This window comes from Spermophilus citellus (genome assembly GCF_964194105.1).
Source record: "Spermophilus citellus genome assembly, chromosome: 2".
NCBI classification, from domain to species: domain Eukaryota; kingdom Metazoa; phylum Chordata; class Mammalia; order Rodentia; family Sciuridae; genus Spermophilus; species Spermophilus citellus.
In genome coordinates, this window is record NC_138183.1 from 196,458,764 (window position 1) to 196,478,444 (window position 19,681).

Consider the following 19,681-nt stretch of genomic DNA (forward strand, 5'->3'; position numbering starts at 1 on the left):
GAAGTCTTAAAAATATCAACCCCCCAAAATATGAGGAATTGTTCAGAAATATGATCCAAGGCCCCCATGAATGGTTTCCTGATTTCTTATCTAGAGTAATGAGGCACTCAGGAAGTTCATTCAACCTGGCCCTCAAGGTTCATTAGTCAAGCAATTGGCATAGGAAGGGGCAACCACTGAAACCAGAGTTGCAATAGCTCCTATGGGCAGTGAATCACTTTCTAAATGGATCTCTGTCACTAAAGAGGTGGCCCCCTGTCGGGGCCCATTCAGGCTCTAACAGCTGTCATTAACAAACTAGCAATTCACAAAAATGATGGGCCTTCCCAACCAAGATCTGATCCCATTTGCTAGGGCTGTAATCAGCCAGGGCACATTGAACAGTACTAAGAATGGCAGCCTCCCTGGCCCCAAGTCTCGTTGACCTAGATGCAAAAAAAGCTCATCTCCCATCTGCTTAAACATTTTAAAATTATGGATGTTCCCATGTCTATTAATTGACAAAGGGCCAACCTATAGTAACAAGACATTTCAAGAAATTTGCAATGTTGGCATATACATCACTTAATTGGGATTCCCTATAGCCCTTAGACTCAAGGCATTATAGAAAGAACACACCAGAAACTATGCCAAGTCCCCTCATGATGCTTTGAAAACAATCTTGTTTGCTTTAAATTTTCTATTTCAAAATTTTCTACTGAAATAGCAGCCCATAAGCATTGGGCCCCTTTCTTGGGGTCTTCCCATCTAACTATGGTCTCATGAAAGGATCCCATAACAAATGCATGGGATGTTCCGGGGCCCCTCTTAACCATGAGTGGACAGTTTATAAACCGACAAGAAATGTCACACCAGCCACCAACCAATTGCCAAGCTCTGGAAATTGAGCCTGGAAGAAAGAAAGAGACCACCATGATCTCCCTACTAGAGTGCACACAAGACAACCTGGGTTGATATCATAGCCCTATCAAATCAAGCTCAGACCATGTCATCTGCTGGAGACCAGATCCCTGGTACTGTCTTCTTGCTTATGTGTGCAATCATAACCAGCAACTCACAGGTAAGTGCACAACAGGTAAGTATGGAGGATGAAAGTCCTCTGCCTACCGGTCTGACTAACTCAAGGCCCTGTGCTGGCCTGATAGAGCAAAACGGACACATTTCAAAGCATGACCCATATGGGAGGAATTGCTTTGCAGATGGAGATCACTCATGAATGGCTGTCTGCGAGACAGTTCTCCTCTAGTGGAGAGCCTCTAATACCATCTAGTGGTAAAAACCCTTCAGTTTTGTGAGCAAAATACTCATGCCACTGCAATTAAAAAACATGAGAGCAATCCACGCTCAAACCCCAAAGATTAAGTTTAGGGTGAGCACTAGGGCTAGGGTAAGGGCTAGAATATACATATCCATATATATATAAGTCTGTATGTAAAAACACATGTGAAAATATATACAAAAACATGTATAGGTGTTTGTTTTTATATATGGATAAATTTCTTGATATGTGTATAGTAACCATTTGATTCACTCATAGGTTATGAATATGCAAATGAACATATGCATACATATGTCATTTTATACATAAAATGTAAGTTTAGATGTCAGTATATGTATGAATATTCATATAAATATATATAATTTTTAATTAAAATTGTCTCATGGTGACTATTAGTATTAGAATTATGACCAGTTAGAGGGTTGTGTTAGGGTTAGGGTTAGAAAATATATATCCATAAGTATAAATATTTATATAAATATACATATGAAAATATGCAGGAAAATATTTATGTCACATGTGGTTCTGTATATGGAAAAATTTAGGGTAAGATCTGTGTTATGGTTTGGATGTGAGATGTTCCCCAAAAGCTCATGTGTGAGACAATATGAAAGGTTCAGGGGAGAAATGATTGGATTGTAAGATCTTAACCATCAGTGATTCAATCCTCTTATAGGGATTAACTGAGTGGTAACTGAAGTGATAGGGTGTGGCTGGAGGAGGTGGAAATTGGGGTGTGGCTTTGGGTATATATTTGTATCTAGCAAGTGGAGTCCCTCTGTTTCCTGGTCACCATGATGTGAGCTGCTTTCCTCCATCATCTTCTCCTGCCATGATTTCAGCTTCACCTTGAGCCCAGGGGAATGGAACTCACCTTCTATGGACTAAGGCCTCTGAAACCATCCGTGAGTCCTCAACTTTTCCTCCTCTACAATTGTTCTGGTCAGATCCTTTAGTCACAGCAGTGAAAAAGCTGACTAAAACAATCCATATCTACCATTTGGATAAAATTTAGGGCATGCATATTCCAAGGAATGTATATGAACATATATGTAAATTACATGAAAATATATATTTATGTCAATGCATGTATGAATATGCATTGAAATATATACATTTTTGTATAAAAAGGCTTCCATGGTAGGCATTGGGTCAAGCTTTGGTCTAAGTTTAGAGCTCGCAGTAGGGTTAGGATGGTTAGAACAATCATATCTACATACATGAAATTTTGTGTGAAAATGTATGCAAACATATATACAAAAACATGTATAAGTATTTAATACACAGATGAATTTTGTGATCCATGTATAGTTACAGTTGGTATATTCACAGAATTTGAATATGCAAATGATTGTATATGAACATATATGTCATAAATCATGGAAATGTAAATGTAGATGTCAACATAAGTATGTATATTATATAAATATATAAGATTTTTTCATAAAAATTGTCTCATGATGGGCTACTAGGACATAGTTAGAGGGTAGAGTTAGAGTAAGGGCAAAGGTATGGATAGTTATATCCATTAATATATACAGTCATATGAATATACATGTGAAAATATACACAGAAATTTATATCATGTGTGATTCTGTATATGGCAAAATTTAGGGTAAGATGCACAGCTACCATTTGGGTAAAATATTTTGCATGCATATACATGTGAATGTATATAACAAATATAGAAATTATATGTGAATATGTAAATACTTATGTCAATGCATGTAAATATCCATTGAAATCTATCTATTGAAATGGCTTCTATGGTAGGGATTGTGTTAGGATTAAGCACTAACTTTAGGGTAGAATTAAGGTTAAGGTTAGGGTTGGAACATACATGTTCACCTATATAAATATCTGTGTGAAAACCTCTATATGAAAGAATTTTGTGATATGTGTATAATTAAGGTTTGGTTTACTAGTAGGGACAAATATCCAAATGACTGTGCATAAACATAAATGCCATTTTATACATGAAAATGTAAATGTAGATGTCAATATAAGTATGAATATTTGTATAAACATACATGATATTTAATAAAAATTGTCTCATGGTGATTATAGTGTTAGGATTAAGACCTAGTTAGAATGTAGTGGTAGGGTTAGGGCAAGGGTATGGATATTTATATGGTTTTGTATATGGAAAAACTTGGGGTAAGATGCATACTTACTGTTTGTATAAAATATAAGTCATGAATGTGCTATTGAATGTATGTGAACATATAAACTATATGTGAATAGATAAATATTTATGTCAATGCATATATAAATATGCATTGAAAATGTACATTTTTATATAAAAAGGCTTCCATTTTAGGGGTTGTATCAGGCTTAAGCACTAAGTTTAGGGGTAGCATTAGGTTTGGGGTTGGAAATACAAATTTTTGTGTGAAAATCTATACAAAAACATGTATTTGTTTTTACATACAGATACATTTTGTTATAAGTGTATAGGTACTGTTTGTTCTATTCAAAGGGTGTGAATATGCAAATAACTGTATATGAACATGTATGCCATTTTACTCATGAAAATGTAAATGTAGATGTCAATGTAAGTATAAATATTCATATAAACATGATTTTTATTAGAAGTCATCTCATGGCTACTGTGTGTTTGGGTTTGGACCTTGTTAAAGGGTGGGGGTAGAGGTAGGTTTAAGGTTAGGGTGTAAACATATATATGCATAAATATGACTATTTTTATGAATATACCTGTGAAAATATAGACAAAAACATTTAAAATGTGTGGTTCTTTTTAAAAATATTTTATTAGTTGTAGGTGGACACAATACTTTTTTAAAAATAATTTTATTTATGTGGTGCTGAGGATGGAATCCAGGACCTCACACATGTGAGAGGAGAGTTCTACTGCTGAGCCACAGCCCCATCTAAAATGTGTGGTACTGAATATGAAAAAATTTAGTATAAGATGCATAGCTACTCTTTGGATAAATTATAGGGCATGCTTATGCAGATGAATATTTATGAACATATAGGTAAATTATGTGTGAGTTTATAAATATATATATATATATATGTATATATACTCATAATTTACCTATATGTCAATGCATGTATAAATCTGTATTGAAATGTTTTTATATAAAAATTATTCCATGGAGAGAGTTGTGTCAGGCTTAAGTACTAAGTTTTGAACTCATTAAGGTTAGGAGATAGTTTATTTGAGGAGATACAAACTTGAGAACAAACATATCCACATACATGCATTTTTGTTTGAAAAATGTGAAAATCTATACAAAAACATGTATAGGTATTTGTCTTACATATGGATGAATTTCATGATACATGCATAGTTACAGTTTTTGGCCTACTCAAATGGTATAAACATGCAAATGACTGTATGTGAACATATACCTCATTTATATGTAGAAATGTAAATGTAGATGTCAATGTAAGTGAATATTCATATATACATGTATGATATTTAATAAAAGTCTACTGTTAGACTACTGTTAGAATTTGGACCTAGTTAGAGGGTAAGGTTAGAATATACATATCCATAAATATGAATATTTATATAAATATACATGTGAAAATATACACAAGAACATTTATAACATGTGGTTCTGTATATTGAAAAAATTTGTGTATATATCCCTCTGCCCAACCACTATAAATTCATCTGCCTGATTTTCTCAGAACTGTCTCTCTCCTCATGTGGTTATATGGGAAAATTTTTTTCTATATGACTCTCTTCTTGGAACCTGTGGTTGAGTCCACTCAAGTTGTGTCATATGCTCACACCTAGACAAAAATCAAGCTCCAGACAAATGGATTCCAGTTTATTTGAGGGGATACAAACTTGAGATCAATCACAGTGGCCATTTTCCAATAAATGTAATTGAAAAGAGAAACCCAGACCAAAGCAAGTAAGATATTTATGTAGTTAGGTTGATAACAATGTTTCTCCAGTTCTCTGATTCAAGTTCACCCTTGATACCAAGGTACACTCCATCATCAAGTTTTATAAAATACTCTTACATGTTTTTAATTCATCCCCTATTGTTAAACTAGTTGAAGTTAGGGTGCCAATGGTAATCTTTTTGTTTTTAAGCAACAGGAGCAAGTCTATGTGAGTTTGACTTTGGACATTGTTATTTTTGCTTACTAGTCCTCCTCTCTGTAGCTCAATCTCAAAACACCTAGGTGGAAATCAAATATAACAGAGGTACTTCTCATGGCACCACTTAGGTGTATGTACTTAGATAAAAAGGTTAGCATATAAGAATATAAAGAAATGGTACTTTTTTTTTTTCTGGGTCCCTGGATCCACATATATTTCTATTTTTAATTTGCTCTTTAAAAATATATTAAACTGAGTAATCTATATATTTTAGGGGGAAAAAGACCTCACATGCAAAAGACACATATATTCAATTGTAGTGCATTTGAAAATATTAATAAAAATAATTTCTGGTAACATTAAAATTCAAAGTGCAAGAAGAAACTGTGTTGAAAGCAAGTGGTTCTGTCATCAATCTTAACTTTTTTTTCTAGTGATGGTGGAAACAAAGATAACTTATAGATGGTACTTAAAGTTCAGTGAAATTGTGAATAGAGAGCACATAACACAACATTTGACACAATACATGTACTTAAAAATGCACCCAGAACATTTATATTTCCACACTTTTAAGAGGCAGTTCTAGGTCATATTACAACTGTAGTCCTATAAACTGGTACTAATATGTTCACTCTATTCAAATAGATCTGCTGCTTAATTAGCATCCATATACTAATATTTGACTTGTTTACCTACCAAGGATGTTTTCTATTTATTAATACCAACAGAGTAGAAGACAGCCTCTTAAAAATCTCATAATGATGTACCAAAGAGCAATGAAAAGAAACTCTTTTCTTGCAACCCATAAACAAGAATGAAACAAGATTATAAATTTATTCCAAGGTTAAGATTTTCATTTTGGAAGTCATACTATTCTTTCTGCATAAGAAACCTGAAGAATTGAAATATTTATTAGATCAAAGAATATGTGATGGATTAAATGATATGATGTAAAGCAACAAAGTTCCAGTCCCACTTGCAAGTAAAAGAGAAATTTCTACCAGCATTTCCATCTGGACGGTTGCCCTAACAGCTTTGTGTTTCATTCGGGTTGGCATTCTCTGAAATTATGGTGACCCATGTGGCTACTCAAATATTTTCTGAGTTATGTACTTCTCAAAGTGTACTGGTTTCTTGCCCTGGCTACCTCCAAACAGAATATCCTGTGCTTCTTACAATACATGCAGACACTGCCTTGTCCCATTGCATGAAGTGATGTGTCCCCATTTAACTAGTGTCTGGGACCCATAGTAAACACTGTTTGGATTTTAAGAGATCATCAATCTTATTTGAAAAAAAGGTAGACTGCATTTCTTGTGGAGAGTTTGAAACCCAAGAATTTGCCCTGGTGACTCCTCCTTTTGTAGAACTCAAACATTTTTACATTTTAACAACTGTCTCCTCAAAGCTCAGGTATGGCATTCCTGTCTATTAGTAAAACAAGGCTGGGAAAAGCAGGCCATGTATTATAGGGATTGATCACACTCGAAGTGTCAACCTAGGCATAATAGGGAGCAGTGCAGGCACTTTACCCCCATTACAACTACTTGTCTCTTTCCAGTTGGAGTCACTTTTGAGAATTACAATGAAAGAAATTATCCATCAAATTAGTATTGGACAGAAGTGTCATTATCATCTAGTTTTACTGTTCCTTGGAGTACTATCTAGCTTTTATTGCCTCTTTGAGGCAGGAAGAACTTATTTTTATTAAATTTTAGGCACTTGAATAAAAATTCCCTCACTTAGATATTTAAATATTTAACAAGCACATGTGTAAACACAGGTGCATGCGCACGCATGTGTACACACACACACACACATACACACACACACACACACAGTACTAGACTGATTTGTAATGCTAAACCATACAAATAAGGTTCTCATCTTTATGGAATACTTAAAAAGGAAGTATAAGCAAATACCCTATAGAGAAGGGTTTTCATGCATGAAAAAATTTATCTTTTTGTCTGGTCTTAAAAATTAGACAATGTGAGATAACAATGTTATTTAATTCATTTAACAAATAGCCAATGCATACAAATCAATGTTAAATTGTAGCAAACAACCAACAAACCCCAGATAGTAAATTACACTTGAGGTCATTTCATTCCTTAATTTACTCTAGGTTTGAATAAATTTATCACCTAATCGTCCTTTTTATTTCTAGGTACCTTCTAAGCAACATTGATTTGCCCCCATCTTCTTTTGCTAAGTGTCCTTGGATATAACTGGAAGCACTTTCTAAGAACCTATTTCTCAATTCTATTTCCCAGGGAGTCCCCACACAAACACACATGATCCTTCTAATGTAACTCGGCTCAACCTTTTGTCAGGATCAGGTCTTTGACTTACCAGATCATTTCCTGATATTAATATCCACCCCTCATCCCTTTTTTCCCCTAATTCCTGAGAAGCAACTTGGACACATGGTGGTAGAATGAGTTTATTTCTTTACTGTGGCCTGTTTGACCTTCTTCATATGTAAACAACCAATACAATTAACACAGAAAGGCGATTTTTATTATTCCTTATTATGACCAACTGGGAGCAGCTATGTGTCTGTGTACACCAAATGTAGTATCAATTTTACTCTCCAATCCTAAATTAACCCTATAGATAAGGGTTTTCATGCAAGGATAAACTGTGCCAGAGGTTGTGTTATATTGCCTCACAGAGACAACATGCAATTTTGTAAACATTGTAGCACTCATAATAGGGCCAATAATTCTCAAATACTTGGCTTGCCTTGAAATTTGTTTCTAGCCATAGTTACTTCCACATCATAATCTTATGACTTGTAGTGAACTATTTTTGTACAACCTTTCCCGCTAAAGTCAACCTTTCTCTCTAAGGCTAACAATAATCTCTCTAAGGTCTAAGACCAATATGTGGTCTTAATTCCCTTTCATTATAATATCTGATCTCAAACTCACTTTTTGTGTCTAGTCCTGTTCTTTCTCTGCACATTTCCCTCCCCTATAGATTCAGAGAAAAGAAAGAATACAATGGAAGTAAAAAGAATGAAGATTCCCTTGATGACATTGAAAGATCCAAATTTTAGCCTAACTCGCTGGTAGATGAGGTTTTCTTCCTGTTTTCTTGTTTTGTTTCCTTTTTCTTTTCATTATCTTTATTTTGTAAGCTGAGGTCGCAGACCCTACTCCATTCCAAAGACAAACACAGACATGGTACCTGTCTGTCTAAATGGCTACAGAGTGTCACAAGAAGTCCTTAGAAACAAAGGCACTGCTATGTAGATGCTGACTGCACCATAGGCAGGTGAGAAGGTCACCACATGCCAAATCCATGGTTTGCCTTCCTTTATCCCTGAGAAAGGGACAATGGCATGACTGGGATCTGGGATCTTTACAGCTACCCTATGGAGTAGGCAAATAAGTGGTTTTGAGCCAAATTATGCCCATTTTCCAATGAGGACACTTAATACTTCTCAAATATGTGAGAATTTTCAGACCCAAATATAGTGAATGATATGACGACAAGTGACCTTAGAAGTGAGTTTGTCACTTGTTTCATTTGTCTGTGAAAAATAACTTTATAATTTTTAAAGTGATTTAAAAATTATTTGTAGGGCTGGGGCTGTAGCTCAGTGGTAAAGTGCTTGCTTCTCATGTGTGAGGCACTGGGTTCAATCCTCAACACCACATAAAAATGAATAAAAATACTGTGCTTCCATCTACAACTAAAAAAATATTTTAAATAAATTATTTATAGCTTTGTAAGAAATAACTTGCTTCAAGGCCATTTCAGTTTTCTCATCCACAAAGTGAAAATAAAACACTAAGGCTCATAGGTTTTCTGATACTGCCATTTAGAGAAAAAGGCAGGGCTAAGAATCTGAGGGACAATGATTTGCTCAGCTCATGCTCAGGAGGGGGATGGCAATGGGACATTATTCTTTAGGCTCAATGGTAAACCCTGTTTAAAAGGTTTCCTGAGATTGGAACCACTTTGTCATGCTCACTGACTTAACTGTGGCATTTGACAGAGACCAGGCAGGAGGGTTGTGAGCTACAGAATCGACAAAGGCCTGATCCTTACACCAACAAAGTATCTGAGCACGGCTGAGCCTCACCATGGGCCATGCTACTTTTCTCTCAGGGATCACAGTGATCATCTGACTGACACTCCACTCTTTCACATGAGTGGTTTAGTGATCAACTTTGGCCCAGTACCAAGAGACCATAGGGTTGGGCAGAGGAGTCCTTGGATTCTAGGCTTGGTTCAAGGGGACACTTCTCAGTGGCAGGATCCTCCAACACCCCTGTGGGCCAGGCCAAATTCCAAGGGCGCTAGGGTAGACAGTGGCTCTACTAGTCCTCACCATCCAGGGAGCAGATGGTTAGAGGAGCAGTGTTGTTTGCACCAATGCTGTAGCAAGGACTAAAATAGGGCAGGAGGCGTCCAGGGAAGGGATGAGGGGGGAAAGTGAAAATGTGGGAGCCATTGTCAGTCACATTATAGAAGGAGATATCATGGGCCTCATAATCTAGGAAGACCCCCACGCGGCGAGGAGGAACTGGCAAGGACAGAAGCAGGTATTTATCAGTGCCTGCCTGGTACTCAGTTCCCTTCCTCAGCCTTATCACCCAGAATCCATACTGGGGGGATAAATAGACTACCTCCTTCCGTTCTACATTTTCTGTACACACTCCAAGACCCCATTCAGACCTGTCTCCCACCTCTACCTCCCAGTAGTGCCGGCCTGAGGAGATGCACTGGCTGCCAAGGACAATATTAGAGTGGTGAAATCTTTCAGGATTGTCAGGGAGTTCCTGTTGAATGTCTCCATAGTGCACACATTTTCTGTCCTCTGACACGATCAGTCGGAAGTAAGCAGTATCTGGATCCAGGCGCACATCAGCTAGGGAAAAAGATCCTGGTTGGTAACACTAATACAGAGCAAGGGCCACCAGGGAGATTTCTCTGATAAATCCAGCCACAGATTTCTCACTGATGGGCATCTAGAGGGCAATGAGTTATTTCACTTCTGTAGGAGGGAGGGATCCCTCAAACTGCTATTGCAATCATCCCAGCATCCATTACCTGCATATGTCTTCAGGATCTCTCTCAGCCCCAGGACACGGCAATCTGTCTTCAGTTCCAGGGAGACTGGTTCTGGCTGCTGCAGACTCCAAGACTTGCTCCTGGTAGAGGAGGGCTAATGTTGGGGCCAAGAATTCTGGCTCTGCCATACGAGCCTTTCCTTAGAATATGGAAGAAGGGCATGGCCAGCGACAGCCAGCAAGGTGCCCCTCCTTAGCAAAGCAGAGATGTGATGATGATTTGGCTGAGTCTCAAACTATGACATAGAAATGAAAACTCTCAGATCTCCATGCTGTGGAAAAGTTTAGGTATGTATTTGGCACCAGAAGAGGAAAAAGTGTCCTGCAAAGGAGAAAGGTTGGAACCTCTATGCAGTCTTTCCCTGCCCTTGGGTGATTTACTGGAAACCACCTATTTTATAAATTTCACCTAAAATTCTCATTGGTAATACCTGAAATGAATTCGATCAAGTACCAAGAAGAAAAAGGAAATATCAACAATTTTTCTTTAGCCAATATAAGGGAAGAGGGAAGAGATTATGGATCAGTGTCTACTTTCTGTTGCATCATTTTCTTTTCCCATTTGTGGGTCTGGCTTCTCTATCCCCTAAAAGGCTGCCTAGAGGCTCCAAGGATGGGAACATACCTGTTTAAGACTTCCTGAATACCCTAGAAGGAGAAAAAAAAAATGCAGCACATGAGTGCTTTGGAGGGAACAGACAAAACACTGAACTCTGGAAGGGGTTTCTCAGAGTGAAATGGAGAAAAGCTGAGCAGTGCTATAGCAGGAGAACCTGTGAGAGGGCAGCAGAGCAGAGTTGGCTGCATTGGCCAACATTAGGCTCCATCCAAGATTCCCAGTGTGGAGGGCAGGAACTGGAATGATGCCAAGCTGCCTGAGTACCTGCTGACCTATTCCTGGTTTGGAGAATGAGCTGGTCTATGGAACTACCACCTAACCAGGGAAAGGAGAACAGCATGTATTAGTTAGGGACACACAGGGTCCCTAACTGGCAGGCAGAGTGCTGACAGGCTGCATGGAAGATCAGCTAATCCTCTTGGAATCTCAGTCTATCTTCTGCTCTCACTTAGGCCTCCCAAGAAAAGGTGGTACTCACCTGCAGCATCCAACGGACAGGTCTCTGATACCTCTCTTCCAACTCTGCAGCCATCTTCCATAAGACCTGGCACTGCTGGCTGAGCTCCTTGTGACTCAACATCAGCTTATGCACAGTCTCTCCTTTCTCCTGTTCTAGACTGGCCAGAGCTGCAGCTTCCTCCACCTCTAGCTGCCGACCTGGTGGCTGTTGATTATTTAGTAATTGACGATACTTCTCAAACTCCCACATGATACTTTGCTTTCGGATTTCCACCTGTATCTATGGAGCCAAGATTGGAATCAGCACTGATATTTTTTTTCGTATAAGGGTCACTCTGAATTGGGGACACTGACAGGTGTGTATGCATATACTGTGGAATGTTTGGTACAACCATGTACTAGGCACCGTAGAGACAAAGATAAAGGATACTAACTGTTCCTACCTTTATTCTTCCACAGCTTCAGGGAATTCTTCTGGGTCTCTTTTATATGTTGAATATCCTTTATCTGAAATACCTGGTACCTGGTACAAAGGTGTTTTAGATTTGGGATCTTTTTGAATTTTGGAGTATTTTCTTATATGTAAAGTGATATTTTGGGAATTGGACCCAAATTTAAACAAAAACATTCATTTATGTCTCATATATACCTTATACACATAGCATGAAGGTAATTTTATATAATAATTTTTAATGTTCTTATATTTTGAATGCAATCCATCATGTTGGTGTTCAAAAAATTTTGGATATTAGTACACTTTGGATTTCAGATTTTTTAGATAAGGGGTATTCAACCTGTACCACTATTACTGACCCCAGTAGGATCCATGATACTATACTAGTACCATAAGAGCTAGAATATTTTCCATTTTCAGAATAATAACCAGATATACTTGCTAAAGCAGTGTAAATGAACTATACGGATAGATGGTGTTTCCTCTTGCTGGTGTTATACCTGTTCAATGTACTACTTTAGATCACTTTCTTGATCAACCTTTCTGACAGTTTCATATTTATCAGCTTCAAGTGTATGTCAGAGATTATTTTCTGATATTTTAATAATTGAACTCATAGCAACTATTCTTTAACTGGGAAAGTGAAATGGAAACTATGATTTACTAGCATTAGACACGCCACTCTATCATGAGCTACCATGTATATGAGGCACATATTTTTCCTTTCTAATATATGAGGGCATGAGATCAGAGGTATCCCTAATCATAATCAAGCAATGGGTGGAAAAGCCTATGGCCTGAGGTAAAAGGAAAGCTGGTATTGGGACTCCAGGCTCTCTGACTTCAAGCCCCACATTCTGCTACACAAAGATGAGAAGCTACCATAGCCAGCTCCAGAACAACATGGGGATGACAGCAACCTACCTTCCAAAGGGCAGTTCGTTTCTTCTCATTCACTGCCAGCTTCCAGGCCATCTCTTGTTCTTTCACCAGATGTTCCAGAGCCTTGTGGAGTTTCCACTGTAAGAGATAAATAAAGAAACTGTTAAAGCCACCTCACACTGATTTAAAAAAAAAAAAAAAAGCTTTTTAACACTGGAAGGTAATGGGAAAACCAGTGAACCTCAGACAACAAGAATCTGAATAGATGCTGGGAGAAAAAGGAATGCCATAGATGGAGTGGACCTGGCCAGATGACATGCAGTGTAGCTCTCTGAGCTAAAAATCACTTCAATTCCCACAATGCCTAAGTGTCTGTAAAGTAGAAGAAAAGGCCCATTTTAACTTTTCTAGAAAAAACATCCTGGATTTTCCTGTTCATGCCTAATTTTATTCTTATCTGTCTTGTTATTCTATGGTATCCCAGAACCCTGCTACTCAAAGTGTGGTCCAGAGTCAACAATACCAGCATTCCTTGGATGGTTGTTAGAAATGCAGACTCTTGTGCTGCATCACATACCTTTCAAATGGGAATCTGAACTTCAGCAAGATCGCTGAGTGATTCGTATGCACATAAAGGGCAAGAAGCACTTTCTTAGAACAGTAATACAAGGGATTTCTACTGGAAAGAATTAAGTATTTTAATATGAGTTTAAATTCTGATGATTTTGTTAAAGATTTACCAAATGCCACTTATGGCTTAAGCACCAAACATACACTAATACTTTGGCATTATCCCCATTTTATAAATAAGAAAACTGAGGTTAATCCAAAGTCATCCAGCTAATAAATGGCTGGGCTGGGATTTAGCTCAGCTCTTAATTCCTATATTATAATGTTATACCTCATCCTTATGCTAATATTCTCAAAAAGAAAGAAAAAGGAAAAGAAAGTATATACTTCTGATGTTTTAGAAATTCTTCCCAGATAGAAAAAAATGAATGGTTCTGATAAAGAATCATCAGCATAGGCCTGAGAGAAGAGCAAGGAGCAGCCTGGAGGCTGGAAGCTGATAAGGGTGCCTACAAAAAAGGAGCAGATGGGACAGAGGTGACTCCAGCCCCATACATAAGTAATCAATAGGAGCTGGGAAATGAGAAAGAATCCTGGCCAAAGAGCAAAAAACCAACGACTAGCCTTTGATCTTCCTTTAACTAACTTAAAGTCAGAAAGGATCTGAAAACAGATGCTGTGAGCATTAATACATATTAAGTGCTTAAACCAAAACTGGCACTGGCAAATCCGTTCTAAGTGTCTTACCATGGTTCTTTTCAGCTCTAAAATCAACTATTAAGATCCTAAATTTCTAAGCTTCATTTTTGTCTATAAAATGAAGGAGTTAAAGTGATTCACTCAATTTCAAGTGATTTCTTGTGGCACTGCTAGAAGTTTACAGATTCTGATAACTGTAGCTGTGACTACTAAATTATAGCCTCCTATCTAAACTCACCCAAGCCACACAGAACTGAAGTTAAAGGTATCCTTCAAACTATCAGTATTGAAAATATACTTGTTTGGACATTAAGCCATGTTGATCTTGGGGTAGGAAGTGGAAGAAGTGGGAGGGAAGAAAATCAAAGAAGTTCATAGAATACAAGGAAAGTTCAATGTACCAGATTCTAGGGAACTGTGGGTGGATGTCAGGAGCCAAAGGAATTGGCTCTTAGTCTCTTGGGCTGGCCCTCGTTGTGGAGATGGCCAAATGAGGGGCCAGTCAGATCTGTGATATGGAATGACCAGGCTCTATCTCCCACCTTGTACTCCCAGGCAACATCCTTCATGGGCAGGACACTGTGGGCTTCATGCTCTGGGGACTGGCTGCAGGCCTCACACATAATCAGTCCATCCTCTTTGCAGAACATTTTTATCTCTTCCCTGTGGAGCTCACACACATCGCCTTTCAGCTCCATTCCTGGACAAAGCTGTAACAAACGAGCTTTTTCTGCAACACTGGCCAGCTGCCAATTAGCATGAAGGTTTCTTAGCAGGACAGGAGCTCGACAAACGGGACAGGTGTAACCCCAGTTCTCAGATTGTGTTAGGACTTGCCAGAGTCCAAAGAGACAGCTATAGCAGAAGGAGTGGCCACAGTCAATGCTCACAGGCTCCTTCAGAAAGCTCATGCAGATGGGACAGGCCACTTCTTCCATAATGGCTTCCACCAAGGCTATGAGATCCATGGTTCCTTCTCATGTCCTCCTCAGAACATGAATAAAACTTGAATAAAACTAGGGAGAAGTACTGAAACCTACAAGAATAAAAGAAAAACAATTAAGAGAAAAAGGTAAAAGAAGAACAGAGAGATCCATAAAAATGATAAGTGACCCAAAAAGATCTCTTTCCTTTGGATCCTTTACTGACTTTATTTAACTTCTCAGCTGAAGTTCTGACTAGGCCACATTACTCATATCACATTAGGGATAGGTAGGGATGTCTAAGCTGATGGAATTTGTGAGTTCTCAGTTTTCGTTCATTTGATCAACTTTGGTTCTTCTCTGGGTTTTGTACTATTAGACCATCTCACTGCAGTCATGCTTTATACAGCAGCAGTTTCTCTTGAAGTTGGGTAAGAACACATAACATGTGGTATTTCAGTTGTCAGAGTAAGGTCATAAATACTTCCAGCCTCACTCTGGTCTGTCTGTGTGTACATTTATATACTTCAAGGTGCAAAAGGCCTATGTTGGAAACCCATTGCTTTTATGCATAATTTGTTTTCTTATGCTGCACACTGTGAGAGGCCCTGGGTTTGATCTTCAGCACCACATAAAAATAAATAAAATAAAGGTATTGTGTCCAACTACAATTAAAAAATAAATATTTTAAAAAAATATAAGAAAAACAGCAGTTCTTTCCTTCTGCCCTGTGAATCTCTGCACTAACATACCTTTTCATTCACTAACACGCCAAGACTCAACCTTTTGTTTTTTATAACTCTTTAATTTGTTTTAATTAGCTATACATGACAGTAGACTGATAAAGCCATCATTACAGGAAAAAAACAACAACAACAAAACCCTGAGATTTTTGCCAGGGCCACATATGGATATGGAACTTGCATGGTCAATATTGGGTAGGCTCTTGGCTCACTGGGCATTATTTATTTACTTTGCAAGTTTGTGTTATGCGATAAAGTCTGTAAAAGAAAGGATCATGTTGGTTTATGCACCTAAATGGTACCTGCCATGCAGATATTGCCCAATAAATATTTGTTGAATAAACCAGCTTGGCATAGTTTTTTTTTTTTTTTTTTTTTGGTACCAGGAATTGAACCCAAAGGAGCTTAACCACTGAGGCAAATTTCCAGCCCCTTTTATTATGAGACACGGTCTCACTAGGTTGGTTTACACCTTTGCTAATAAGGCTGGCTTTGAACCTGTGATCCTCCAGCCTCAGCCTCCTGAGCTGCTGGGATTACAGGAGTGTGCCACCACATCTGGAAAAAAATAGTTTCTAAATGAAAAATGCTTTTATAATTATAGGTAATTGAGAGCATAAATTAATAATAATAGCAAGTACTCCTTGAACACACTATGTTCCAGGTACTGTTCTGTGCACTTTACACAGACTGTTTATTTCACAACTCTAGATAGAAGTCATTATTGTTCTCATTTTACAGATGGTTGACCCAGGGTTCCACTATTCTATTTTAGGCAAATTACCTAACCTCTCTGATTTCAAGGTATAATACAAATTCAAGACAAAAGAGAGAAATCACTGTGGTTCAGGCTCATCCAGGAGGGCTTCCTGGATGAAGCAGGTTAGTAAATCATGCAGGACTCTGTTAGAAGATATCAGCAGGTCATATCTTCCTGCCTCTTGTTTTTTCTTCATCTACTATCGGTACCAAACTATGGAATCCAGTTTTGCTAAACTACTAACCAACTCAAGAGCTTCTCAGTTCCAGCTCAAAACAAGCTGTATCAAAGGGATCCTGTGGAAAATGCTCTTCCCTCAATCTTGAAACAGCACCAGTGGCAGGACAGCAAATGGATAAACTTCCATACTGTCCTGCAGATTCCATGTCCGTTCATTATTAGTGATTTAGGTTCATGCTGTTCTCCTAGCTGGAATGATGTCTCCATGATCCTACTCTTAACATCATTGTCAAATATTTATTGACTGTCTTACTTTGTACACTAAAGGTTTTATGTGAATAGGGATTTTGTCTGTTTTGTTCACTACTATTTTTCCAGTGCCAAGAACAGTGCTTAATATTGTTGAATGCATGAGAATTAAATGTAACTGTTGAAGTTCAGCTGATAGTAGGTTAGAAGTAGAGCAAATATTAAATCCTCATCTAAGCCAGTGGAGAGGGCGGCACTAAATGGCACTGCCTGAAGCTGACAGAACATGAAAAACAGGTTGACATCTATTATTTACAGCTAGAAAGGTTAACAGAAAAACTAAAATAGCAATTGAAAATTGAGAAGACAGTGACAGTAGGAAATTGAGGCAAATAAATATCAAAATAAATCAAGAAATGAGATGAGTGAAAGCATATTATTTTGACTTAAAGTCATAAAAAGATATAACGTGGAAACATTAATAGTGGTGACCTCTGCAAAGATTTAGGGATGGATAATTATTGCTCTTCGGTAGAAGATGTTTTTTTTTTTATTATACATAAAATACTTCGACAAATTAAATAATTAAACGTTTAGTTGTTTCAATTGTGCCTCTGGCAGATTAGGACACAGGTCTGAGAAGACATTTGAGGGGAGGGGACAGAGACTGGAAAAGACTTTAGAGGCAGAAGGCCAGTGGGAGAAGGGAGAGGGGAAGGCGGGAACCTCGGGGTTGAGGAGCAGTGGGGTATAGTGATCTTCTGGCTTTAGGGCGCTGGGCAGGTCCCGAGGGCATCTGGCTGATGGGGGCAGACTAAGGTGAGCTTGCAGGATTCCTGACTTCAAAAGGGGCACGGTTGTCTACCACCTCCCTTCTCCACCTGGATTAGTGTTTCGCAGGATAAATCGAAAGTGGAAATGTCCAGGTCCGGCGGCCCAGTGTCCGTTGCGTGAGAAGGGACCCGTCCCGCACCAGCGCAGGACTTACACTCAGTACTTACCCGCCCGTCCAGCGCCCTAGGTTCAGGGACTTGAACCCCGCGACCAAGCCCAGGCGATCCACAGCTCCCGGTGGGCACTCCACAGCGCAGTGGGCCCGACCCTGAATGCCAGCGCCAAAGAGAGCAGGGAGGGTCCAGGCGCCGGCTCCGCCCTGCTGGTGACGCTTCCTCAGGAGCAACCAATCACAGACAGGAATCTGAGAATCCTAGCCTATCGGAGCTGGGAACCGGAGTTGTGGCCGCCTCTAGGCGTGTCTATCTCCACAGTTTTCCCGGCCACATTCCTCACTCAGAGCCACTTAAAAGGTTTACTTAAAAAAAAAAAAAAAAAAAAAAAAGAAAAGAAAAAAGTCTTCCAGGATTCATCATAGGATTGAGATCATCCAACGAAGGTCCAGGTTCTGCATTAAGAGACGCCCAGTTCATTTGCCGGTTTTTCATGTTAAACTGAGCAGCCTATGAGATCGGGCAGATCTGGTTTTGTGACTCAATCTAGCACAGGGCTTGGTACACGTATTTAGTGGACTCTGAAGTTCCCTGCAAGATCTGCAACCTCTCATAGCTCCTGAGTCACATGCTGGGTTCTTCATTTAAAAATCCTCCCGTTTTCCCTGGCAAACTCTTATCCTTGAATGCTTACCAAGAAGTTTCTCATCACAATTCCAATAATCCAACTCAAGAATTAGGAGCAAATATTGGGAAATTATATTTCCCAATATAATGGAGTAGGAGAAGTGGAATCTTTGGTTACAAACTTCCATTTTAAAAACTTCCCCCGCCCCCACACAACAGATACCCACTTCCTCACCCAAACACACAGACACACACACAACATGCTACTTGAGACAATGACCTGTATGTTGTATTTCTAGGGCTCTGTCTTTTTAAAAACTACTTAGGTCGATACCAAACAAACAAGTGAAGGTACATCCAATATGGACGTAACCAGGAAATCCTTTAATTGATGCCCAGTCCCAAATGATTCCTCTCTAAGACTGACACTCTTTGAATCCTCATGCCATTGTTGGAGCTCAGGCCATGGTTGAAATTCTGAAAGGTGAGACCCAGAAAATTCCTGAAACAAATGGGACTATAAACACAAAGAAGAAAAGAGATAACTGAGATCTGAGATGGATTGTCACCTGGGTCTGGATAAATGGCTACCCTAATGGAATAGTGAGTGAATTAATTGAAACCAACCATTTATTTATTTTTATTTTTTTGAAAACAGTCATTTAAAACATTTATTGAGCATCACTTAGGTAGAGGAAAGAGATTGAAGATGGAGGTGAGTTTAGAGCTGAGACTTAGGATTCTGTCTAAAGGAGGTAGAGAACCTTTCCAAAAGTGCTTCTGGATTAGAGGGGTGGTCACCAAGAGTGTGTATTAGGCTTTAAGAGTCCCAACAGTCAGAGAGTAGAACGGAGAGGACCTTTACAAGAATGTGCTGGGCACGTTTCAGTGTGAGTTGCCACAGATGGGAATATAGTAGCATATGTGTATGTTGTGTTTGATGTAAAAATAAATAAATTATAAATATGTATCAGAACATAGTCAAATATTACAATAGCAACTATTACTAATTATAGATTACTAACAGCAAGATATTTGGAGAGTTGGCTTCAGAACAAGCCAGAAAAATCTTGGTACTAGTATGATGTCAATGTTATGTCAGATTAAAACAAGAAG

General features: G+C 38.5%; 1 protein-coding gene across 3 annotated transcripts; it reads right to left on the reverse strand.

Annotated features, from left to right (window-relative positions):
• Positions 1-5,006: 5,006 nt before the first annotated feature.
• Positions 5,007-18,103, reverse strand: TRIM68 (tripartite motif containing 68). Of its 3 annotated transcripts, XM_081280620.1 has the most exons (7): positions 17,993-18,103; positions 14,679-15,172; positions 12,910-13,005; positions 11,551-11,811; positions 11,079-11,101; positions 10,434-10,534; positions 5,007-10,251 (listed from the first exon to the last, which is right to left on the reverse strand). In XM_081280620.1, exons 2-7 carry the CDS (start codon positions 15,102-15,104, stop codon positions 9,701-9,703), a joined length of 1,458 nt encoding a protein of 485 aa, XP_081136746.1. In that variant the 5' UTR covers positions 15,105-15,172; positions 17,993-18,103; the 3' UTR covers positions 5,007-9,700. The 3 variants fall into 3 exon arrangements, with proteins under 3 accessions (XP_081136746.1, XP_081136747.1, XP_081136748.1); XM_081280621.1 differs by lacking the exon at positions 11,551-11,811; XM_081280622.1 differs by lacking the exons at positions 14,679-15,172; positions 17,993-18,103 and adding an exon at positions 14,538-14,651.
• Between the last annotated feature and the right edge of the window lie 1,578 nt (positions 18,104-19,681).

Coding starts and splice junctions, on each gene's coding strand:
- TRIM68 (XM_081280620.1), bottom strand. CDS start 15,104: ATGGATCTCATAGCCTTGGTGGAAGCCATTATGGAAGAAGTGGCCTGT. Junction 13,006..14,678: donor ATGTTGCCTGGGAGTACAAG/GTGGGAGATAGA, acceptor TATCTCTTACAG/TGGAAACTCCACAAGGCTCT. Junction 10,535..11,078: donor ATTCAGGAAGTCTTAAACAG/GTATGTTCCCAT, acceptor CTCCTCTACCAG/GAGCAAGTCTTGGAGTCTGC.